The sequence below is a fragment of the Hydra vulgaris genome, chromosome 15, assembly GCF_038396675.1.
Source record: "Hydra vulgaris chromosome 15, alternate assembly HydraT2T_AEP".
In the NCBI taxonomy this organism is placed as follows: Eukaryota; Metazoa; Cnidaria; class Hydrozoa; order Anthoathecata; family Hydridae; genus Hydra; species Hydra vulgaris.
Window position 1 is genome coordinate 32689225 of NC_088934.1, and position 27407 is coordinate 32716631.

General features: G+C 27.4%; 1 protein-coding gene across 1 annotated transcript in view; it reads left to right on the plus strand.

The window, feature by feature from the left end:
• The window catches only part of LOC100202591 (DNA replication licensing factor mcm4-A), a 57966-nt gene extending 37713 nt beyond the window's left edge, over positions 1-20253 (plus strand). Inside the window, exons 14-21 of the mRNA XM_065819369.1 lie at positions 380-473; positions 1206-1360; positions 3100-3217; positions 5116-5215; positions 5336-5432; positions 7710-7754; positions 12956-13166; positions 19922-20253. Of these exons, the coding sequence (XP_065675441.1) occupies positions 380-473; positions 1206-1360; positions 3100-3217; positions 5116-5215; positions 5336-5432; positions 7710-7754; positions 12956-13166; positions 19922-20020 (919 nt within the window). The 3' untranslated portion in view covers positions 20021-20253. The remainder of the gene's footprint in view (positions 1-379; positions 474-1205; positions 1361-3099; positions 3218-5115; positions 5216-5335; positions 5433-7709; positions 7755-12955; positions 13167-19921) is intronic.
• The last annotated feature ends 7154 nt before the right edge of the window (positions 20254-27407 follow it).

Here is a 27407-nt window from a genome sequence, read left to right on the forward strand (position 1 = left end):
ATATACACACATACACACACACACATATATATATATATATATATATATATATATATATATATATATATATATATATATATATATATATATATATATATATATACACACACACATAACAATAGAGAGATTAAAAGATAGATATGTACATTTAATATATTTGTTTTAAACATTAGTTTTATTTGAAAAACGTTAAAAGAAAAGAAAAGAAAAATTTTTTTTTTTAAATATAACTTAACATTAAAAAAAAACTCAACAGAAAAAAGTTTACTAAATTTAATTTTGTAAAAGTATATTTTACATTATTTTTAATAGATTTTTTAAATAATATATTAAGTGATATGGATTAGATTTTTATTAAATAATCATTATTTTATTTAAGAGGAGCACTTGTGTTAAGTGATAATGGCATTTGTTGCATTGATGAGTTTGATAAAATGTCCGAAAGTACAAGGTCTGTTCTTCATGAAGTTATGGTAAGTAAGAATGTTTTAATGCAGTTTTTATTTTTTCAAATGTTTTTAATATATATTCAACATACTATAATTACCACTTGTGAAAAAAAAAGAGCATATTTTTAATGTTTAGGTTTAAAATACAAGTTTGTCATCAAATGATTTTTGATTTATTAGTAATCGCATATTTTCATAGTATTCATAAGTAATTGTATATAGTACTTATTAATTACATTATATGCTATTTAATACATGACATTCTCAATATTTATAACAAATAGCAACAGTCTTCACTGTATGTAATTTACGATGGAGATCTTCAGGCAGGCATGTGCAGTTTTACAAATTTTATTTGGTAGTATAATTAAAGTAAAAAGAGCACACTTCTTATTTTGATAATTTCTATAAAAAAAGACAAAAAGTGAAAAATCTTTATCTTTGAAATATCTTTGAAACATAAAGTAGTGTAACATATCTATATCTTTAAAGCATAAAGTAATGCTATTTAATGTGAAATCAATATTCAAAAACAAACTTAATTACTAAAACAGTAAAATGCTACGTTTGTTTTTTAAATTTTTGAGCAACCGTTGATGCTTAAATAAAGAAATGTCTTCAAACTTGAGTTTTTTTTTGTTGTTGTTGTTTTTGTTAATTTTTTACTAAGCAATCCTCGGTTTGTTGAGCCCTTATTGTATACTATAATTTTTTTGAATATTTTATGTTTATAAAATTATTTAAAAAACATTTTAGGAGCAACAAACACTTTCTATTGCAAAAGCTGGAATCATTTGTCAATTAAATGCTCGTACTTCTATCTTGGCAGCAGCGAATCCACAAAAATCGCAATGGGATCCTAACCTTACTACAGTAGAAAATATTCAATTACCACATACGTTGTTATCGAGGTATAATGACAACAATTTTTAATTACTGTAGAATGACTTCAAAATTTTCAACTTGTTTTTTAATGTAATCATTGCTATGTAACTAGCATAGTAACATAGTTGCTTTTAATATTTTCTAACCTAATCAGTTTATTTCAGTTTATTATATATAGAGAGGTCAATTTATTATATATATCAGAGAAAATGTGAGGCACAAGGCAACTTATATATTAGTTGCCCTAATATATTAGTTTACTTCTTACTTTCTAGTTATTACTGATTTTAAAAAAAAGTCCTTGAATTTGGAAAGTGGGCTTTAATTTTTGTGAGGCCCAAATCAGATAGTGTATATATATATATTTGTGTGCGTGTGTGTATATATATACACACACACACACACACACACACACACACACACACACACACACACACACACACACACACACACACACACACATATATATATATATAGATAGATAGATAGATAGATAGATAGATAGATAGATATATATATAGATATATATATATAGATATATATATATATATATATATATATATATATATATATATATATATATATATATATATATATATATATATATAGATATATATATAGATATAGATATATATATAGATATATATATATATATAGATATAGATATATATATAGATATATATATATATAGATATATATATATATAGATATATATATAGATAGATAGATATATATAGATAGATAGATAGATAGATAGATATATATATAGATAGATAGATATAGATATAGATATATTCATATTCATATATGGTTATTAAATTTTTATTCAGATAATTTTATTAATGTATTAGTTGATTTAGTTGACAATCAAATTATTTTAGACTCTAATATTAACATAGTATTTTGTTATTCAATCATATCGAATGAAAAGATAATTGATAATATTTAATAGGATATAAAATGTCCTGGAAAATGTAACAAAAAGTCCTGGAATTTAACTTATAAAATTTTGTGGCTACCGTAATGGTGGACTTCTCATATTTTGTTCAATATGCTAAAATATGAATTTGTACCAAGTTTTAGATCATTTGATGATCTTTTAACCCTCGTCCAACACATATAACAAGGTCCCATAGATCATAATGTTGTAATGATTATGGCAGTGTTGTTTTATCATTTTTTGTGGGCTTTGATTCCTCAGTTTAGTTCAAACAACAGTTTCTTTCACTGCATATAACATATTGTTAATCTTTTTTTATATGATAAAATGTAACTTATTATATGACATACTTTTACAATACATTCTTATGCATAATATCTATACACTGGTATGCATATATCGTGTTCAACCTTTGGTGGCAAACTTTTATAATAACTTTTAGTATTTAATAAATATTTTTGATATGTCTCATTCTTTATAATGCTGTTGCTTTGTTGTTAGTCTACTTTTTTGTATATACAATTCAACTCTAATTTTAATTTTTGCACATACAATTCAACTTGAATTTTTTTTAAATTATGTTTAGATTTTAAAGGTGGTTTGAATTTGATCAAAATTAATAGGTTTAAATTTGATTAAAATTAATTAAGGTTTCAATTCAACTAAAAAGAAAATGCTCAAAATCACTTGAAACTCCATATTACTAGTTACATCTTAATTCAAAATGCTGCACAGTTTGTAAATTCCAATTTTTACATTAGTGGTTGTTAAATGAAAATTTATTTTTAGCTTTTTTTCTAATTTAGATTTGACTTTCTAATTTAGATTTGACTTGATATTTTTAATGCTGGATCCTCAAGATGAGCATTTTGATAGAAGATTAGCATCACATTTAGTTTCACTTTATCATATGTCCGATGTAGAAGCAGATGCTGAATCAGTGGTAAAATTATACTTATATAGTAACAATATACATTGTGGTGTTAAAAAATGTTACTTGTATAGCTTTTAGTAATCAAGTTTTAATAATATCATAAATATTAAACTGACTACTGCCAAGTTTATATATATACATTTTATATACCCGGTACCCGGTTCGGACCCGGGGACCCAGTAATTTGGTGGTTTTACTGGGTACCTGGAAGCAGCTATTTTGTTGATGTACCTGGAAGCGGCTATTTTGTTGATGCACCTGGTACCAGGTATCTTTAAAAATATTTTTAACAGACATAGACCTTTAAGTGCTGTAACTAATAAAAATAATTTAAAAAATTTTGTTTTAGTGTTACTTTAAACTGTGTAGAAATATTATTAACCAGTTAAAAAATATTGCTTCAACCAATAAACTTCTTGATAGTTTCAGATGTTGATAATTCCTATCTACTTAATCTAGACTGTCTCATTTAAATTACGTTTTCAATTATATTTTTGCTATAATATATTGAACAACAATAATAGCAGATAATATTGCAAAAAAGAAACTAATTTATACAGGTATAAAAACTGTAAAGTAAAACAAAATAATATGAGAATACACAAGAGAAAGATACATTTTCTGCAATTTTAATTACAAAAAATAAATGAAAGTTTAATACTTTGCGTAGGTCATTTTAAATTAGGTTTTTGCTAAATGATCGTTTACAAAAAACAAACTTTTAATCAACATAGACGATTTTCAACTGAATTTTTTTCCCATGAAGTTTAGGAGGTCGGGTGAGAAATCAATGGTTTTTTCGTACAGGACCGACAACACAGTTTTCAAAGTGGGGGGCACACTACCTCATTTTGCAAAAAATTCCTCAATTTTTTATAAAAATCATCAATCTTTTAAAAAAAAAGAAAAACAGGGGAGTGGGTGTGTCCCCTCAGAAACGAGAGGTGGCGCAAAACAAAGAAATATTGCATAATTTTAGGGGGTTTTAATTATTTTTTAGCCATTATTTAAAATCTAAATTCTGTTCAAATGAAGTTTTCAATCAATTATTGTCTAAAAAATTATTTGATCGTCTACTTTTTAATTATTTCTAACTCTGATAACATTTTTCATTTGTCACAAACAAAAAATCATAAAAGGAAATTAAAATAAAATACATCAAAAATGTGTCTTAATTATTTTTTATTTGTTTGAATTTTTTTTAGTTTTACTTTTTTTACCGAAGTTTTAAATCTTTGGTTTTAAGATAAGATTGTTTGTCTAGAAGAAAAAAAATTGTTGAATTTATGATAAAATCGTGTGTATTATTGACTGTAAAACATGGTGGATTTAGTGTTAAGGAGTTGTGCTGTTTTGGTTAGAATGCCGCAAGTGGCTTTGTAAAAATAGAAGGAGAAATGACAAAAGTAATTTACTTGTAAAATTATGCTACACCTTCGTAAAGATGGGTTAAAGCTATTCATTTTTTCAAAAGAAAATTACTTGAAGCTTAATTCTATAAACATATTTTTCAAAAACTTAAGTTATTTGAATGAGTTTAAGAACAAACAAATATTAAATAAAATGATTTAGCCTCCCCAATCACAAGATCTCTCTGCTATCGGATTTTTATGGGAGGAAATAAAAGTAATGTCAAAAACTAATGTCAAATGTCGCAAAAGATGTGGACAAAACTTATTAGTTAGTGGCATAAAATTGACTTTGACAAATTGGATAAGTCGATAAAGATAACATAAAAATCAGGTAGACTTTGCTTACAGTTTTACTCCCAATAGTAAGTAAAACTATGATATCTTATTTCAAAAAGTCTGATCGTTCGAATAATTATGGTCGTTGGTGTATATATATCAAGCTTTCCTTATAGTTAAGTATTATTTTTACAAATTTGTATTTGCAATTTTAAATAGGATATGAGTACTCTAAAGGACTATATATCATATGCCAAAAATAATATAGTACCAAAACTCAGTGAAGAAGCTGGACAACTCTTGATAAGTTCTTATGTTGGTAAGTTTTAATTTGTGTTAATTATTATTGTTATTAAAATAATTTTTAATTAAAAAAATTTTTTTTTTTTAAATGATTTTATGTTAAAAGTTTTAACCAAGCTTTTTTGTTTTTAAAAAGATATGCGAAAAGCAGGGGGAAGTCGAGGAGCAGTATCTGCATATCCTCGTCAATTAGAAGCTTTGATCCGAATGGCTGAAGCACATGCAAAAATGAGGTTTAAATTTTTTTATTTTTTATTTTGTAAATAATATCTAGTATTTATAAATAAACCAAAATGATAAAATTAACATTTGCAAAGCAATAAAAATAAACATAGTTTTATAAAAAACAATGATTTTACAAAATATATTTTTTTGCATAAATTTTGTGGAAAAAAGGATGCATGTAAAAGTTTTTCGAATAATGATACAGGTTTTTGAGAATAAAAAATAATAATAAAAAGTTTTAAAATTATATATTGCGCCTAACATGATTGTTATAACATTAATTATATATATATATATATAAATGACATTATGCATTAGTGTTATATTGGTAGAGTGCTTGCTTTATAAGCAAGAGGTTCTGAGTTGGATCGCCGCCATGTCCTTGGCAGTACTGCACCCAACCTGTTTCTCTATGCAGCGGCCTTATTTGTCAAGGTGCATGTTCAGGAGTTATATAGTTAATAGAGGGTTTTAACTACAAAAAGCCTCCACAATTGTGATGTCTAACTAATAACCTAACCCTATTACGCATGTAATAGTAAATGATTCTGAGGAGAAGTTTATTACTTCCACTACATAAATTATGATTAAACAAAAGTAATAATGATTTTCTTTATCTTATATCATTTTGTGTTGGTTTACTTTAAGTATTGGTTTATCTATGCTTACATATGTAACTCTAAGAATTGGAAAAAATGAGGTCCTTAAACTTTTAAAGGTTGACACAAAGAGGTTATGATAAAACATTGAAACAAGGTCAGCAATTTTTTGCCGACATCAAACACTTTTAGGTTTTAGGAATGCCGACCCTAATTTCGAGGATATATGTGTGTATGTGTATATATATATATATATATATATATATATATATATATATATATATATATATATATATTTGTTTTCAAATAAGTTTAACTTTTTTATTCAATGAAGATTTATGGTTAATTCTTTATATTTATTGCTTATGTGTTTTGTTTGTTTTAGGTATGCTTTAACAATAAAATTACTTTTGACTGTAATTTATGCATAATCTTTTTCTCCTTAATATAAATCTGTGTTCATTCTGAACATCTGTTCATTTTTCTTTGATTTTTATTACTTATTCTCCTTTATATAAAAAGTTCAGTTAAATGCAGTCACGCAGTATTGGGAGTCGACTAGTAGAACAAGATATAATAACTCATTTTTGCTTATTTTAGTAGTATTTGTAAAAAAGAGAATGTGATTTTGAGTTTTAAGATAATAAGGTAGTCTAAAGTTTGAGGTACAAATACATTTGCAATCTATTTTTGGACTTTGCCTTTAAGGGCATCAATAGAAGAATGTGGTAAGATTTTGGTTAAATAGGTGCCATTTAAAAGTAAAATTGTCAGCAAGATTGTCGATATAGATAAGAAGCATTACTGAACCTATGGTGGAAGTTTATGGTACCCCAGAAGTTATTGGAAATGAAAGAGAGTCCATTAAGGATATCTTTAATACAGTGATAAGAAGCTGAGATGATTTACCGAGAAGCTTGATTTAGAATTATAAGATGATTTTCTTGCAAGAATTTTTGGAATTCTAGAAGTTCTCTTAAAACTGCTTTGAGTTCCTGAAAATTTCTGTCTTTTTTTTTCAAATGATTTGTGATAAAAAATACATAAAATTTTAGAAACAGCAGCGTATGTTAGGAGCTATATTTTCTATTACTAAAATTTTTATAAAATAGATCTGTATTTATAATAAGTTTTTTTTTTTTTTAAAGTAATTGTGGAATTTTAATTCATTTAAATTTTTTAGAGTATTTAGAATTTCTTTAAGAAGTTAATTAATGTAAATTCTGTTTTTAAAGTTTACAAAATGTTCTGTAAAAACCAAACATTTTAACATAAATAATGCAAATGTTTTAACAACAAAGCTGTAGAAACAAGCTCTTGGTTAACAATTAATTTTTTTTTGTGAACCAGGAGCTAATTGTAATTCTTTTTCCTCATATTTAAACACTAATCTGTATTATTTATTTTTTTATTTAATTTTATTTGCAACTCACCTAGCTATAAACTATGAAGCACAACTCTTATCCACTACACAAAGAAACAGGTTAGGTGCAATACTTTCAGAGACATATACACTGAGAAATATATATCTTTATGTTTAATGCCATCTGTTATCTGCACATCTTTATCTTTAATTCTATTGTTTTTTTAGGGTATATACACAAAATGCTACTGCACATACTTTTGAAGATTTTTTATTTTATTGCGTTTTTAAATTGTCTAAAATAAGCTAATTTTTTTTTATAGGTTCTCAAAATTTGTCCAAGTAGTAGACGTTGAGGAAGCAAAAAGGTTGTTATATTTTTTTTATTTTAATGTATGTTACTTAAGTTATCTCTAAACTCTGTTTATAGCTCTATATTTGTTTTTCTTTGCATTGGCATTTATATTTTATGATTTTTATTTTTACTTAAAAGTTGTACCTGTATCCTTTTTGTGGCATTCTTTATTAATTTTCAGAGGGAGCTTCCTAATAGTAGATCAAAATATTACTTAAAATTAATGAACTCTGGACTTTTTAAGTATAGAGTAGAGAGTAACATTATAACTAGAATTCTGATATTACCATAGTTAGTGCGGTAATAAATGCAAAATTTTTTAATTAATTACAGTAATACTAATAACGGGCTTAGTGATTCTGTGATAGCGCTAATAGGTGTTAAATATGATAGTTAAGAAACAGAGTATAACCAACATTATACAGTTATTAATACATGGCTTGAAATATTATGTTATTTCTGTATGGTTTGAACAAATTATTGGTATGCATAACCATTTAATTGAACCATGGACAGTTTTAATTTATGAATTGACAAAAAATGGTTAAAATACAAGATTTTTCTATATTTTAGTTATTCAGATGTAGTTTACTGGTTTGTTAAGTTTACTTTATTGATGGGAACGGGGTGAGAATAAAAATTTTTTTATGGGTATCCCAGCAAACTTGCCATACTTGTTCCATGGATGGCCTACCATCGGTGTCATGGCTGGTCCACCATTGGCCGACAAGCATGGCCTAAGCCAAGTGTTGCTCACAGTTTAATGAATGGCCCATGCATGGCAGTTGATTTTTAACAAGCGTTTAGCCGTTGCTTCACTAGTGCTCATTTTTATGATATTTTTGATTCCTTTTATATTTGTTTATTTATATTTAATTACTTTTAACCAGCGTTGCTTTGCCATTGCTCATTTTTATGTTAATTTTGCTTTTTTTATTTTTATTTAGTTACGTCTATTATAACTAATACTTAGCACATAAGAGAATTTAAATTAAAACTCCTCTTTTTTCTTTAATTCTAAGATGTAATAAATTGCCTGAGGAAAAATATGAAAATAAGTCAATGTATAAGTCACTCAAAAAAGGTATACACAAAAATGTATAATTGATGAAATATTTCAAAATGTTATATAATGGAATTTAAAAAGTATCAATATATAACATATTGCAAAAAAAAGTCCACTGTTTTTTGCAATATGTTATATATTGATAAATATTTTATATTTCAATAAAAGTTATTTAAAACACAATTCATATTCAAATAAAGGTTTAGAATTAGCAAAAGCTTGGCCATCATTTATTCGATCTTATGGTGCTAACTATCGAAACTCCTTGACTTCACATTTTACTGCAATCTTTCTCGCATGTCAAACCATGCTTTCACATTTTACTGCAATCTTTCTCGCATGTTAACCAACATTTGATGCATCATTTAACATCTGCTTTATATCCACCTTTCTCATACTTTCAAAATGTGAATGTTAAATTGATAAAAATAAATATTTAGCAGCTATTCACTTAATTGTCACCAAAAAAAGTTGTACTTACTGACGACAATGAATGGAACTTTGAGCTTTTCAAATAAAGGTTTAGTTGTACACATGTCATGTCACATTTATTTTTTCAGTTGATCGTCAACATCATTATCATCAAAAACTTGTCTTGCTTTTTTCACAACTCGACTAGTTGCCAAATAATAATTTGTGTCATATAAATGAAAATAATTTCCAGTTGAATAAGATTTTAATGCCTAAACTAAGTTATTTATCAGGCTTTTCAATTTATTTAAATCATTTCATTAATAAATTCAATTACAATAAAAGTTACATTACAAAAAGTCGTGTAATAACAAGTCATTTAAAAAACCCGAACAGCCTACACACATTTGGAGTATATGTGTTTCTTGATATTTCTTGTGATAAAATGGCTAAAATGGCTAGATATGTTCAACTATCATTCAAATCTAAAAGTTCTTACATATAATAGAAAAAATTAACATTATGATCCACGATTTCATGGCATATTTTGAACTTTTATATAGCCCTTAAAGATAAAGATAAATTGTTTAGTACAATAAATAAGCAATAACTATTAACTAACAATAATCAGAAAAATATGTATTGCATTTTTATAAGTGACTAGGACATACTATATCTCTTTCGCTTAATTTCTATCTAGAGTATCTGATGATTATGTAGCTTTAGCATTCAACATTTTGTAATCATCTGAGTATAAGTGGCGATACAAAAAATATTGAACAAAAAGCATTAAAATTGGTTAGTTGCAATCAATATATTTTAGTTATAGTTTAAAAATATAAATGCCTACAAATAAAATATAAATGCATACAAATACACTGGTTAAAAACTTAAACCAGTGATTTCAAAGAAAAATATTTAAAAAATAAGGAAAAACTTTTCACTAAAATCTCTGAAAGATTTAAGAAATTAACCAAAAAAATAATTTTCAAAACTCAAAATTTCAAAACAGATAATATTTATGCCTTAATCCGGCACTGAAATAATTGCTATTATATGTATGTTTGTATGTATGTATAGTAAACTATAAAAAATGAGAATTATTGTATAAAAAAAATGTTATAACTAAGTAATGAAAGAAAACCATTGTAAAGTATAAAATAAAGCAATTGATTTTAAAGCAATTTAGATATAACTTATATTATAAATATGGTACAAGCTATGAAAATATATTATATAATAGTACTATAAACCATGCCAAGTAATAATGTTATGTATTACATTAAACTATAATTTGTTGTTATATTATATTATAACCTGTTCTGAATTACAAGGTTTCTTATTATTTGTTAATGAACTCAAATAAATTTATAACAAATAGAAATCAATACTTAAGAAATAATAAGGAAACTGACGTTAGTTAAAAAGTTAAAGATGGCAAATTTTATAAAATAGCTCACGCGCAAATGGAAAAATGATAAGATTTAGTAGAGGTTGATAGGCGGGGCTAGAAAATTTATAATACTTTATATATTATAATTTTATGCTTACATTTACTATTTATTAAATACTTGCATGCATTTACATATTTTTAAACTCTAATTTACTTCCAGAAAGATTGCAACCACTAATAAGTTATGAGTTTTTTTTAAATAGAGAATAAGTTAAAATACTAGAATAACTGAAGACTTAAAAAGTTGTAAGTTGTATAAAAAAAGAAAACATGAAGATGAGTAACATAAAGAGTTATAAGTTGTTGTTTTTTATGTTATATAGGAAAGTAACTGGGATAATAAAAGTTTTTATTGCATGAAGGGACAGATGAAGTAAAAGGATGCAACTTGTTGAATAAAAAACCAAGCAAGAATGAGTTTTGGTTTACTGTTATAGAGATAATAGCTCGTTTGAGCATTGACCATGATTGTATTAGTAGTAAAAAGAAAGAAACACAACCTTACAACAATGGGAGAGTGGCTCAAGCTTGGCAGATAAAACAGGTCTAATTACATTTGCAATGTGACTTTAATGAGTCTAAATTAAATTTGCAATGTTAATTTAGACTTTGTCTGAGAGTAAGAGAGTTGTTGTTCATCAATATAGGAATGCCAACAATATTGCAATATTTTTTTGCAGTAAATAGATAAGTTTAGTTGTCTAACAAAACGTTTGGATTTTAAGTCCAGAATTTAAATCCATAGGCCAATTACAGAAAATTTAAAAATGGCTGCTTGTTCTAAACAATTAAAATCTGCAGTTAAAAAGAAATAGTTTCATAACCTTAAAACCTTTATATAAAGAAACTAATAACAGAGTGAATACTAATCACAGGATAGTGGATAGATCAAAGTGTTTTCTAGAGTTTTGAAAAATTGGAACCACTTATTTAGCACTTTTTAAAAGTTAGTTATTTATTTTTTTTTAATTGAAGAAAGTTCTGGAGAACACTTTTTTAAGACTATGATCAAAATCTATCTAGAGCACAAACTGTAGATGTGTTCAATTGAGAACTAACTTAAGCATTGGAAGCCAGAGTGATTTCGATATTTAACAAAGCGTTAATCTGTTTAACTGTCAGGAAGAGTATGACCATTATATTCAAAAGTCAAATTAGAGTAAGATTTCTTTGCAAATAACTCAATTACAATTGTAATGTAAAAAAATTAGACCCATGAATTAGAGATTAAATGTTAGACTTACTTTAGACACTGTTAAAGATTAACCAAAAGTTTCTATAACCTAACATCTGAGGTAAAATACAATATTTAGTAAACTGAAAATAACAGAGCATAAAAGAGGAAAGCTAAAGCCTTATGATGATGATGATGATGATGATGATGATGATGATGATGATGATGATGATGATGATGATGATGATGATGATGATGATGATGATGATTATCATCATCATCAGGCTTTAACCTTCCTCTTTTATGCTGTTAAAGATGATGATCATGATGATGATTATGATGATCATGTTGATCATAATGATGTTTTTATTTGCATATATATATACAAAATATAACATGAATTTTGAATTAAAAAAATATACTTTAGGATGTATAAGTGTTTATGCAGCCCCAGTCACAAACCTGGCCCCGGTCACTTACTATGCCATTCACCAACCAATGAAAGTAAGTTTACTGGGTATGATGTGGGACAGAGACTGCATAAAGCTTTATATAAAAACAAAGTGCATTTATTTTATTTTCTACAAATACAAAACCTGGCCCCGGTCACTTACTATGCCATTCATCAACCAATGAAAGCAAGTTTACTGGGTATGATGTGGGACAGAGACTGCATAAAGCTTTATATAAAAACAAAGTGCATTTATTTTATTTTCTACGAATACGAATAAGTGCTTTGTCATTAACAATAGAAACTTACGCTTTTTTAACTTTAACAAAAAATAACATAATTGGTTTTATTGTTAGAACCTGTTATTTATTTATCAGTAAAAATTTTATACTAATCATTTTATTAATTTTTTTCTAACTTTAGTTTTAAAAGATTTTTTTTTGTAGGTATTTTTTGTAAATTTTCTATTTATAAACTAAATTAAGTTTTTACAATGAATCATTACTCTTTACTTAAGCTATAGTTTAAGCTTATAGCTTATAGTTTTACTTAAGCTATAGATTTAATGTCTTGAATATCTTTTTACTTGTTTAGTTAAACCAAATGATGATCATTGCAGTGCACGAAAGTCCATATTTATATTTAAATGTTTTGCTTAGATTACATCGTGAAGCTTTGAAACAATCTGCAATGGATCCAAAGACTGGTATGATTGATATCAATATTCTCACCACAGGGTTAAGCATTACAGATCGAAAAAGAAGAATTGATGCATCTAAAGCCTTACTAGAATTGTTAAAAGCTAAAGGTCGAGTTCCAACAATAAACTATTACAAGCTTTTTGAGGAGTTTAGAGAACAATCTGAAGCAGTAAGAATCTTAATTTTAAATTTAAATTTTAAATTAAATATAGATTTGAAGTAGCACACATATGCTAAAAATACCATAAGAAGTCTATTAAAATAGGACTTTATTTTACATTAATATTTATAAATTCTTTTTCTAATGAAAAAGAAATATCTCTCAAACACACACTCATAAAAACTTATGTGTATGAGTGTTTTGGTTTGTGTAAATATACTAGATTAGGCAATCAAGTTGCTTAAAATAAAATTGTTGTAAAAATAATAATGTTGTTGATTACATAAAAAAAAGATAAAAGAATTGCTTGACTAATTTTAAATTTATGTATTTATATATATATATTTATTTATATGTGTGTATAAAACTATTATTATATTTACTGCTAATTGTTAAATATATTTTGAATATATTTCATAGATGAGTTTTTTCATGGAATTCTTGAAATTTATTCAAAACTCCTTTAATTTTCCAGAAATTTCCGGATGTTTTATGTTATTTATTTTTAAAATGTTATGTAAAATTTTAAATACCTTTGCATTTAAAATAAGTATGTTTTCTATAATTGAAATCTTCACAAGATCAATTTTCGTAACAAGTTTTTCTTTTTAATTCATTCAAACTTTTTCAAATATTAGAAATTTAAAAATTTTAGAAATTCGTTTTTGTAAAAAGTTAAATAATCTAAACTCCGTTGTAAAAGTTTTTTACAAAAGTGTTTGTTGTCAATTAATACAATCAAGAAGAAAAAATAATAAAATGGAAGTTAAGAGTTTATCTGACATTTCTGAGACAAAAATATTAAAAACAAGTTCCGCTGGAATTGGCTTCAAGAAAAAGATAATAGTGAAACACTCTGGAGTATCATTCAGCCTATATAAGAAAGATAGATAAGGCTGGAGCAGTAAGTTTATTCTCTAACTGAACATTTAAATATGTGATTTCATCATAATTAAATATTATTTGATTTTATGTTTTAAGTACAATGTACAATATGTAGTAAAGATTTTTATTATGGAAGATAAAAAATCTTTACTTAGCCACTCAGTATAAAAAACATCAAAACTGCGCAATGATCAAGTCGAACCAAGCTACAACGTCATTATTTTTTACTAATTTAAAAATTAACAAATTAACCATTAAACCTATTGTAAGTTTTAAAGACCAGACATCAAATGCAGAAGCTACAACACTTGCATATATTTGTGAACACAATCTTCCAATATCTTTAACATCCCATATGATTGAGTACGCAATGGAAATGTCTAAAGATCATTGTGTTTTAAAAAAATTTAAAAAATGTTTAGAACAACTGCTTTGTATAAGCTGCGAGAAGAGTTAGATGAAGCTTTTCATGTGGATCTTGTTTATAAAATGAAAGTAAAAATGTTTTTCCTTAACATAGATGAGTGCTTCTTAGCAAAAAATGAGAAAGTTCTCAGTATACTCATAGCATATTTTTGTGACAAAGTTAATAAAGTTGTATTAAAACACTATGCATTATCGCTTGTTACGGTAAATGCTGAAAATCTTTTTAATGTTGTTATTCATTTATTTAACAAAGAAGCAATTCCATTAAGTAATCTAGTTTTCAATTTATCAGATTCTACCAATTATATAAGGGGAAAAATTGGGTGGGTTTGAAACAAGATTAAGAAAAGCGGTTCCTCGCATACTTGATATTAATGGCGATAATTTTCATCATGTGCTCAATGTTGTCAAAAAGTTTACTTCTTTTTTCGGCAAAGTAGTTGAAAATTTACTGGATGATATCTTTATTGATTTAAAGTTTAGTCCAGATCTTTGCACATTTCTAAAAAATTTTGTCAAATCACAGGTGTCATATAACACTCCAAAGCAATGGGTTTCTCGTCAGTGGTTGTCTGTTTTAGATTGTGCTCTACCTATGCTTGAGATGATGCTTTCACCTTAATTTATTCTACAGTTATTGTTATCAAAACAGGACATCTCTCTGTATAAAGATGAAAATGACAAGATTTTAAAGAGGCTTTCAAATGAAAGTAAAAACCTAATAGAAAAAAGAAAGTGTAAAATGCAGCAGAAAAAGCTAACAAAACAAGGTGCTGAAAGAAAATCTTGGATTGTTAAAAGTTTATTTTTCCAACGTAATGAAACCTTAATTAATATTAATTTGTTCATTGAAATTCTTCCTATTTTTAATCATTTATTTTAGCTTTTAAACAAAAAGAACCGTTAGTCCACTGAAATTATGACGAGCAAATTGAACTGGTGAAAACAATTTTAACTTGTTTTATTAAACCAAAGATGATAAAAAGTACAACAGGAACAAAGTTAAAATTTTTAATTCTTAAAGTTAAAAAAATGTATCGCTATTCGAATAACATATACCAAGTAATGCTGAAAAGTATTTGTCAAGAATAATTATTTGAAATCCTGACTTCAAATCATCGTTTTTAAAGACTTTGCTAAAAGCTTACCGTGAATCATCAGTTTACTTACATAATAAATTTCCTTTTAACAACCCTTAATTTAAACGCCTCTCTGTGATCTACTTAATGTCTCAAGGTCATGAAATAATAGAGAGAATGCTAAAAAAAAAATTCCCAACTTTCCCACTGTAGATATAAATAAAGTAGTATTTAATTAAAAAGTTATGCAACTTCAGATAGATATATCACTTCCACCCGTATTTGTTGATGGAAAGCCCGTACGTCTTGACTATTGATGAGCAGATGTTTTGTGTAAGTGTAAAAAATATTTAGAGCTTAGTGAAATTTTCAATGTGAAACAAAACCACACCACTAGGGTACTTTGAATGACGAGATATATTACATGACCCAGTCAGTTACCAAAAACATCTGTGGTCATTTGCAAACTTTTGCAATTTGCATTTAGAATTCCATTTTTTTAAATAGCAAATGCTATTTTAAAAAATGGAATTTCATCGAAAAAACAGAAAAGTTGAAAAATGTTTTTATAATATAAACTAAACGCAGAAACAAAAGATCACCTCACATGAATGGTGCAAAACAGTTAAAGAACCTATTAATGTCATGCAAAAAAAGAAAAGCTGACAAATGTTTTGCATCAGAAAGTTATAAGAATAAAAAGTATCAATTTCTGAACCACTGTCTGACATTCTATATTTAAAAAGTAAATAAGTTATTGGCCATGGTTATGGTTCCTACACCGTATCCCAAAGTAAAATGGTTATTCTTCCGACATACATGCACAGTATTCATGCGCATGTTTGCTAATCAAATTTTTTAGGGAAAATAATATATAAATAATAATAATGTCAACAATATATTGATCTAGTTCAATGGAAGTTAAAATCTTCTTTATTTGAGGGAGTATTTTAATGTTTTATTTATAGTATTTTAAACAGTATTTTAATGTTTTATCTCCAATTTTAAAGTTTCATAGAATAAGTGCATCAATCCATACATGAATTGACTGATTTAAATGTGGTCACAGTGGAGTATACTGACTTAAATAGGGATAGGCACTGTGGAGTGTAAATACATCAACAGACTTAAATAGGCATAGGCACAGTAGCGTGTACATGCATTGACTGACTTAAATAAGGATAATATACGCAAGTACAACTAAGAAAAAATTAGTTGTACACGCATGTATGTCAGAAGAATAGCTTTTTTACTTTAGGATTCGGTGTCGGAACAATAACTACGGCCTAAATTATTATGCTTTGCAGATTGCTTACGGCAAAACTGAGACATATTTGACTTTAGAGAATTTTAGAGAAGTATAATTATTCTGTAGTTTTTAGTTACTTTGTTTATCCCTTTACCAAAGTTCCAGAGTTTACCCACATACCTTTTGGTGAAAAAACAACATGCTGCCGGAAAAACGTTTTTCTTTTTTATTAATATTGTGTTTTTTCCTCCAAATTTTGGTTATTTATGTTATTAGTTTACCTTATACATATTAAACATAACATGTTTTTAGTTTTTCATAATGTTATTACTGTCCAAGCCATTCCGCTTTTTAAACTATACAGTTCCTGAAGAAATGATGTTGCAGCTTTGTTATTTTGTGTTTAAATATTTGTTGACATTCTAATATACCTTATAAGTATCTTTATAATTATTATAGATTTAATTATTAACCGTTTTTCTTATATTCCAGCACTTTTAGATTCATAATATATTTAAAAGGGATAAATGGCATTATTAGTTACTAAGAAAACCAGAAAATCTAAGATAAGTGAATAACCTCCAAACTGAGCTTCCAGCATAGCGTGATTGTTTGCAGTGATGTCATGATCTGTAATTTATAAATGCAAGTTTTTTCTAAAATTGCACATGCACTAAAACTCATAATTGTAGTGCTAAAAGCTATAGAACTAAAACTCGGTCTGCAATTATCTAAGGATAGCTCAACACAAAGCATGCTAATGATTTAAACTTAATAAACTTTTGGACATTGCCCCTTGCACAGAACTTTGTAATGTCTTTCCAAATGCAACTTTATTTTCAGAATGCGGCAAAAAGAGATTTAGATTTTTAAAAAAACCAAGCTAGAAAAACAGAGTTTCTTCTATGCAAGAATTTAATCGGGTTGCTAAAGAGACTGTAAAACCCAAAAAAAAAGGTTCGAAAATTACTTAAGTCAAATGACTCAATTAGCAATGAAAAGAAACTTCCAAAACTAAGTAAGTAAAAGTCATAGGTTTATATTGGAAGCATTTTCTCCTTCCGCTGTTAAATTTGTTGTGGAAAGTATGAATTTTGCAACCAAAATTAATAATTACAATGTTGGTATTGTCAGTGCTAGTGGTAAAGTCAGTGATAGTAAAAAGAAACCAATATTAAAAAAACAAAAGAAATAACAGAACTTATATATTGGTAATGGTACTGTTGCCTCTGCCAGATTTTGTGTGTCATCAACCACTAATGCTGCTATTATTAATGGTTTACAGAAATATATAATGAAGGCAGGAAAACTTTTTAAAGATAAAAACAACATTACATGTGATATAAAAGTTTTGTTCCAAAAAGCATACTTTAAAGTATTCTATAATAGAATAATTTTTGTTGATAATAGAAAAGATAAAACTTTAATTCTTGTCCATGATAAGGCAACAGACACCTTCAGAAAAAAAAATATCAAAGGGAATCATACCACTGTGACACCCGAGAGGTTGCTACCTTATATTCGTTATACATCAATGTCTAAATCAGCCAAGTAATTTGCAGGATTATTTAACTGATTAATTGAAAGAGCTAAAGATCTTAATCTCCAACTAATTGGTAGTGATCCTTCAAATGAAATGTCTGGGTGCAGAGATTAAATGTTTCATTTTGCTGAAGAACTTCTTAATTTAAACATCTTCTGCTGACTTTACATTAATAAACTTCTATTTTGTCATAGTTTAGGAAAATTTGATAACCAACCATCGAGTTTGCTTACAGGAGAATGAGTGTAAACCAAGTTTATGTCCATTCTCCTCCTGGACTCTTTATTTATTTATTTTTGATAAAATCTTTACTGATATCTTGTTGATATTAGTAAAGATTTTATCAAATAAATGAGCATTGATAGTTTTAGTCAAAGTATTTGAATTCAATATTAAAAGGAAAGCTTGGTTCTGAATTAGTAACTCTTAAATGTGGTAGATTGTCTTACAGTTGATGGGTTACTTGTGGCTTGAGGTGCTTGCATGAGCTATATGAGCATGCATGATCTTTTACCTGGGAATGCGGAGATCTTAAGGCTGCTTGCAGCTTGGGTGACACCGTTTTATCTTCCATTGCTCTTTGAGTTTAAAGTAAAGCTTGACGTTTGTCCGACTCAATGCATTGAGAGTTTTTCCGTTAAAGCTTTCTCTATATTCATTACTCACTTAAAGCTTCCCCGATATTAATTTTGGTAAAATTATCCTTGACCCAAAGCGTCAATGAAAGTTTTATTAAATGTTTATGTAAACTTTATCTGTTATATTATAGAGAGTTTATTTTTACTTTATAATATTTTAATATGTAATATTATTTGTTTACAAGCTTTTAAAATTGAGCTCAAGTAAAAAATGTTCCATTTTTTAATAAATAAAAGTATTTCAATCCCGTTTTCCCGGCAGCAAACATTAGTATTTTTAGAAATATTAGAAATATTATCAAAATTGAATTTCCCATACTGACATACTGAAATCTTTTTTTTTTTTAATTTCTTATTCCTTTATTATATACCCTATTATATGTATGTTATGAAAAAAGCAAACATTCTATATGTAAAATTTCATGTCAAGTATAACATTTTTGGTTTCGCGCTCACATTCAAAAAACCATATTTATTTTTAAAAGTATTTTTTTTTTTTTTTTTAATCTTAAGTCAGGAAGTTAACTCGTATTGCTTTTGTAACTTTGTTTAATACAAAAACATTAATGAACTAAAACATATATTTTAAAATTTTTAATATAAGAAAATTTTAAAATTTTTAATATAAGAAAATTTTAAAATTTTAATATAACAAAATTTTAATTTTTTCAATATTTCGCCGCTTTATTTATATTTAATTTTGATTTTAAAGCTCTTCATTTACTCTTAAATTTACCATTGAAATTTTTGAAAATGTTTATGTGAATGTTAAATTATGCTCACTATTATCTATTTTAAAAAATTTGGATGAAGAACATCGTGTTAAAAAAAAGATATTACTTTTCTGGTGTAATAAGCAACCAAATAAATGATTTATCTAATTTAGTTTATTGCTTATATTTGCATTTTTATTTCGTTTATTGCTTAAACTCTTGTATGTTTAGAAAATAAGTCGTTCCTTATTTGATGATGCGTTAAGAATACTGAAAGATGACGATCTGATTCTTATGCCTGATGATCGAAAAACTATACGGTTGATTTGATTGTTTTGAGAGCCGATTGGGGTTTTGGCTCTAAAATCTAAATACTCAAATTGGGCAGTCGAGACGCTTTTGGGATTATTTTAAAATGGGAAGTCAAGACAACAGACTTTCTATTATTTCAAACAACACACTCGGGACAATTTATTTTTATCATTTGAACAATGATGTAAAGTCATATGACGGTATTGTAAAATAACTTTTGACTGACTAAATAAAGTGTATATATTGGAAAAGGTTTTTTTTTTTTTTTTTTGTTATTGGCTATTGTCATTTTAACACTAGTTCGGTTATTGTTTAGGCTTTAAAACCAAAAGGTTATTTAAATTTTAAAATGTGTATTAAATTAAATAATTTTTGTTTTAAAGTTAGAAATTAAGTATTTTTTTAAAGAATGAATATATTTTACTCAAAACATTAACTTTTTATGACAGAATTTTTTTATATATAAAAAATACAAAACGTTGCGACATCTAATATTTCAATCAATATTAATTTATTTAATAGATAATCAAAATAATATCAATCGATAAAATAAAGTGTATATCGAAAAAAAAATTATTGTTATTTCAATTAGCACTTAAACAATAATTAATTTAAAAAAGTTCTGAAACAACTCTCCACTTTAACTTCTGTCTAACACCTTGTTTATACAAAACCAAACAGATTTGCATTTAAAAAACTCGGGTTTTTTAAAGATAAATGCCTCCTGGACATATATAAACATGGAATTGGCAATATGGTCAAAAGAATATTTATTAATTTTTTTTTATTTCTGGTTTATTTGCATTTAAAAATAAGAAATACAAAAAGGTGATAAAGGTAATATCAAAATTTCTCATGTAACACCGAAATAAAAATATCTAGTTGAAATAGTGTGCAAGGGTGATTTGATACGTAAATTAAGTAAGAAGGAGCAAATGTAAAAAAACTCTGCTAAAGGTAGATCGTCAAGGTTGTTTATAATTCTATAGGTCGTTACAAGATCAAATTTTGTTCTACAGCATTCAAGAGATTCTAGATTGGATATATTGAATCTCGAAGAGTAATCAATATAAAGAATACAACATCTTTTAGAGACTAAAAGTGTCTAAAAGATTTCGGAATTTTTTCTAAGCAATATAAATCTTTTAAAAGATGGGGGTTCCACACAGAGGTACAAGCTTCTATGATAGGTCGAACCTAAACTTTATAGGCTTTGATCAGAAGCTGGGAATCGTTTCTGATGAAGGATTTTAAAAGTAAGTAGCTACGAAAAAGTTCCTTGCTTGAAATGAAAGAATAGTGATTAGAAAACTTTATATCCGAAGATACGACTATACCAAAATTCTAAATTAAATTAATAGATTCAATAGATGTACCAATGTTCATTGAGTATTAGTTTAATGGTAAAGATAGCATAGTGTAGATAAAAACATCTTTGGTATATATCTCAGAAAATTTAAATTATCAACTTTTCTGGTCAATCCGACATTGCTGATTCTAAAAATAAGATAAAATATAGACAAAACAGTATCTAAATTACTCTAATTTAGCATTTAAAAATGTTTATAATTTTTTAGCTTCTTAGTAACGGTCTTAGCAACAGTATGTTCATTCAGTATGGAAATTAACTTTATAACTTTATAGAGTTTTTTGTTTTGACTTGTGAATGCTTCTGGAACTTTCAAGATTTTATAGTAATTGTTTAAATTAGTTTTTATTCTTTTAATGAGTTTTTCTCAAATTCGCATTTTTTTTACTTTGATCCGAAATAACTTAAAATCTGTTTTATCGAATTTATTGAAATTTTCAAGATTCATTCTTTACATGAAAGTCTATGTTCTGAACTTAAAATGTTAAATTTTTTTTTTACTTATTTTTATATGCATTTTTATACATCTTTTTGGGGAAATTACCCAAATTGTTGTAATTAAGCAAATTAAAGTTATCTTTTTGATTTACATGTATTAACTTATTTCTTGTTCAGAACATGCACTGCACCACTATTGAGTAGTTTGCAAATTTTTATCTTTTTGCAATCAAAAGATATATTGGACCAAAAAATCTGCATAATTTGGGTATTTCCCTAATTAATTTTAAGAGCAATTCTTTTTTTGTCATTATAAACCTAAAAGATATAATTATAAACAAATACTTGAAGAAATAATTTTTTAAGGTATGTAACACCTTAAGCTGAAAAACTTTTGACCATTCTGAAAAATATTTTAAGGTATTGATAAGGTGTGTTTTATTTCCAAAATTGCTTGCTTAATATAACTTGCTGCCGTCAGCAAACAACTTAATGCTGCAATCACCATCAACACATGAAGTTATATCGTATATAAAAACTAAAAATAAGATAGGTTTAAGATTACATTATTTAAAGAGCTTAAGTGTGTTTTCAAACTTAAGAAAGGTGCAATACCATTATTTAAAATTATATAATTGTTTAAGAGATGTGATTTTTTACAATCATCTGTGCTAAGAGAACCATCTGATCGTAATAGATCGTAATGCAACAGAACTACAACATTTGGTTTTCGTCTCTACAAAAGAATAAAACTGGGGAATATTAGCTTTATTGACTAAATCTACTAAATTTATTTTAATGAATGTATTACCAGTTCTTCTGTATTCTCTATCGAGAATGCGTTTTTTGGAAGATAATTTCCTAATGGCTAGAGGTTGGAAGTTATTTTTTCTATTGCAATATACTCACGGTGCATAGGAACATACTCTAAGACCTTGCAACACATCCCCAGAAATTTTTTTTTTGATTATCATTAGAAAACATTTCCTCATTCAAAAAATGTAAGCGACAACTTTTTTTAGTTGGGGCCTGGGGAGATATCCCATATTTTAGGGGAGTGTCCAGGGATTTTTTTGTTCAAGATAGGTAACTAAGAGGCATGGAGCATACTCAAATTTCTAGTATGTTGATACTGGTGTCGAATGAGAATGACTTGCAAAAAATTAGGGTAATTGGAGCTAAACCAACCCCACCCCAACCCCTAACTGCCCCTTTCTAGAACTACGTCTCCTTTAATCGTAAAATTATTTTTGTTCTATCATAAACTATATCAAAATTCAACAGATTTCAAATTTCATCGTTTAAGATTTATAAACATGCAAAGCTTAAAATTACTCCCTGAAATAACTTTAATTGGTCTCAACTTTTAAACGAAAAATTTTTTTTTGATGTAATTTGAAATCTGTCGATGAATTTTGATCTAGTTTAATATAAAACAAGCAAAAAGTTGAAAAGTGTTTTTAGGAACCATAACCTAGGGGGGATTCGGGGGATCGTTTCGAACACCACAAAATCATGCCCATGCCCCAGTATTTAGATTTTCAGAAATGTTTGTGATAGATTTATCAAATTTTTTTTTTAAGTTTTTAAAAATGTTTGTTTAACATTGAAATTTACAGACGGATAAGTAATTTTCATTACTTACTATTTACATTTTTATTGAAATAAAAACAAAGCAAAGCAACCTTTAATTATTAACAATTAGTAAAAGCTAGCAGTTGCTAATTGTTAACAGTTGCATAATAACTCCTTGCACGCGATGATATACAAACTGAAAGCATGTTTATGCCATTATATTGACATTTGATTGATATGACCGATATATCATGCCAATATTATCAATCTATATCAGAATTTTTTTATTTGAAGCATTGATTTAAAATGCCTAAACATGCAAAAGAACATAGTGATTTTATTAAAAAATTTTGCATTTGCTGCTTTAGGAAAGGCAAGGATTTAAGACCAATAAATAATGCTGAAATAACTTATTTAAATCTAAATAAAAAGAAAAATGACTACTCAAACCTTATCAAAACTATATTCTGGAAAGGTTATTCAGCGGATAACCCTGATCTTCCTACCATGCTTTGCTCAAAATGTAGAAGAAGGTTTGCAGGGACTGATCCTTAATTCATTATACGGCCGTGTTATGAAGGTAATTTTAACTATATTGATGTTTAATTTACTTCAGTTAAAATTTAGTTTCGCTATTTTAGTTATTATAGGTGCTATAAGTATGCTATAAAATTTAGACCTGAATACCAGAGTTATTAGAGGGAGAAAATGTGAATGTTTTATTTGTGAAAATGGGCGCAAATCAAAAATAGAAAAAACATTGGGTCCTATGGTTGAATGTGTGTCGGGAAAACTTGTTTATCAAGGCGCTGAAGATGTTTCAAATAAATCTGCAGAAAGACTAATTTGTCAAGATTGCTATGCTCAAGTGAGACAAGGAGTTCCACATCCCTGTACGAAATTAGAAAGACAAAAGAATTTGACTGCCATTGTAAAATCAACATCCCCAACAACGCAAGGAAAAGTTCTGTCCAGCTCTATCAACGATTTCAGCACAAATGACTCAGGGAATACCTTAGCTTTAAAAACTTTTGGTCCGAAGCAACTCACTGTCTCTTTCAGAAAGACTGAGGTTAAGAAACCTTTCTTTCTTTAGATAAATTGAACAAACTTCAATTAAAACTACATTCCAGGTAAGTTTTTTTTGCTTAAAAATACTTTTAAAAATAAATTTGTTATGAGTTTAAAGCCAATCTTTGCAATAACTTCATTATGATTTCTAAGTAATCGCAACATGATTGAAGTTGCACGATTTCTGAGAAGTGAGGCAGGACGAAAAAGTGTGGAATCTGATTTCAATATTACACTGATTGAGAACAACAAAATGATTGGAAAATTATTCAATTGTGATAAACTCCTATTGCTATTAGAACTAAATGAAAGCGAAGAGGTAAGTAAATTATTACCAAAAAGAAATATTTTTATAGTTAGATTGCAATTTGTATCATTCATTTTGATTTTTATGAATGTATAGCTGGTAGAAAAAGATACTCCTATTGTGTATTGCAGTGACATTGAAGAGCTTGTAGCAATGGTACTTCATCACAGAAGTCAAGGAACAAATGATGCTGATATCAAACTAAGAGTAGATAGAGGGCAGGGATTCCTTAAAGTTACACTGTCAATAACCCTAAAACCGGAGTTAAAAAATAACAAAACTCCAGAGAAACTGAGCAAGTGTTACGAATATGCGTGCAAAGATTTTAAAGATTCAAGCGTCCACATTTTGCCTTCATTGAACTTAAAATACCATAATATGCGGTTAATTTTGGATAAATTAAACATTTCATCCTTAGATTACACAGTATCTGAAGATCTAAAGGTTTTGCTTCAAACGGTTGGAAAACAAACTGCAACATCAAAGCATCCTTGTTCGTATTGCATGCCTTTATCTCCTGACTTTCAAAAAGCTGATCATTATACTCTAGAGTCTTTTAGTAGATTGTACGACCAATGTGTGGCTGATGGTACAAGTTAAAAAAAAAAAAAGTACACAAATATTATTAATCCCCCTTTATTAACAGGCGACAAAAACAAAAAAATACTAGAACTTGTAAATATTCCTGGTCTACATATACTGCTAGGTGTTGTAGAAAAAACTTTAAAAGAGATTGAAAAAAATTTATTTGAAAACAAGGAGTGTGGGTCACAGTTTGTTAACCAATATCTGTCTAAGATAAACACCTGCAGAGTGTCCTACCAAGGGCAGCATCGTTTAGAAGGCAATGCTTGTAATAAATTGCTTAAAAACATAGACAGCTTTGAACTGCTTTCTCAAGAGTCTAGTCTTGGAGATTCCACTTTTTTGAATTTGAAATCTGTTGATGAATTTTGATATAATTTATGATAGAAAAAAAAATATTACGATTGAAGAAGACGTAGTTTTAGGAAGGAGGCAGTTAGGGGTTGGGTCGGGGTCGGGATTGGGTTAGCTCCAACTACCCTAATTTTTTGCAAGTCATCTTCATTCGACACCAGTATCAACATACTAGAAATTTGAGTATGCTCCATGCCTCTTAGTTACCTATCTTGAACAAAAAAATTCCTGGGCACTCCTCTAAAATATGGGATTTCTCCCCAGACTCCTACTAAAAAAAGTTGTCGTTTACATTTTTTGAAAGAGGAAATGTTTTCTAATGATAATCAAAATAATTTCTGGGGATGTGTTGCAAGGTCTTAGAGCATGTTCCTATGCACCGTGTACTGCGACATGTACGGAAATAAATGAGTATAAATTTTTACAAATAATTTGCCAGAATTCTTCAAAATCTTGATTTTGCTTGAGAAGCATATAGCAGTTTATATATTGTAAATCTGATTGTTTAACGTTGTAATCACCTTTGTAAAAGTTGTATTTATTAAATTTTTAATTGATTTAGATTTCTTCAAGTTACAATTGAAAACGATTATACAGTGGTCGCAAGTGCTTGTGAATGGGCAATAGCTTCTACATTAAAAATCTTTTTCGAGTTATTGGTCATTATTAGATCTAGGAGTTTATTATGTCGTGTTCAAATACAAGCTGGCCTAAAGCTTGTATTTGAACTCGACACAATAAACTCTTAGATCTAGGAGTTTATTATGTCGAAATCAAATACAAGCTGGCTTAAAGCATTTGCCAAACACATTTTTACAAATAGGTTATGGGACGAACCTCTAAAACTAATTGGGATTGACCAGTTTATGAGTGGTAGGTTAAAGTCACCTGCTATGATACATGTAGAGTTGCACTTAAAGTAATTTTCTAAATTTACTTGCACAAAGTTCTGGTTCTTAAAATACTGGTGGCAGCACATCATGGCTGAAGACAACTTTTTAAACTGGAGGATGGAAAGGAGGGGGGGGGGGAGCTTTGAACAGGAGGGGCGCCAGCAATTTGTCTCTTAATAAAACTTTTTAATTTTCCGTTGTAATACCTACATCTTATGCATAGAGCGATATAATATGTTTTTAAAAGTTTCATTAATTTACCTTCAAGTGTCAAATATCCTGTATTCGTAGTATTGTTCGAGTTATAACTTATTTTTTTTAAATTTGCTTGCAAACCTCACCTGCACAAAGGTCAATGAATACATTATGAAAACGATACACGGTTTTCGAAACTCAATTTTTGTAATGCAAAATATATACACAAAAATATACAGAACAAAAAATTTCGAGTAAACAAACCGATTATCTTTGTAAAATACATGCAAAACATCTAATTAAATGAGTAATAATAACGATTTTAGTTCTCCGAACACAATCTATGGACGACTTTAAAGTATTTAGTGTAATAGGATTAAAATCTTTTCTACCAGTACGTAATAAATTAACATTTGGATCGAATTTAAGATAATTTGGATAAATTTTAACAAGGAAGTATACTCTTCATTACCTACCAATCCATTGGTTTGAACTGAACAATGAGGTTTGAACTACCTGGTTAACTGTTGTTTACACAGTGCTCAGTGATAAGACCGTTAGAACTTCTGGAAGAAGATAAATAACTAAAAAAAGCAACAACTTAACAAATCATTTCGA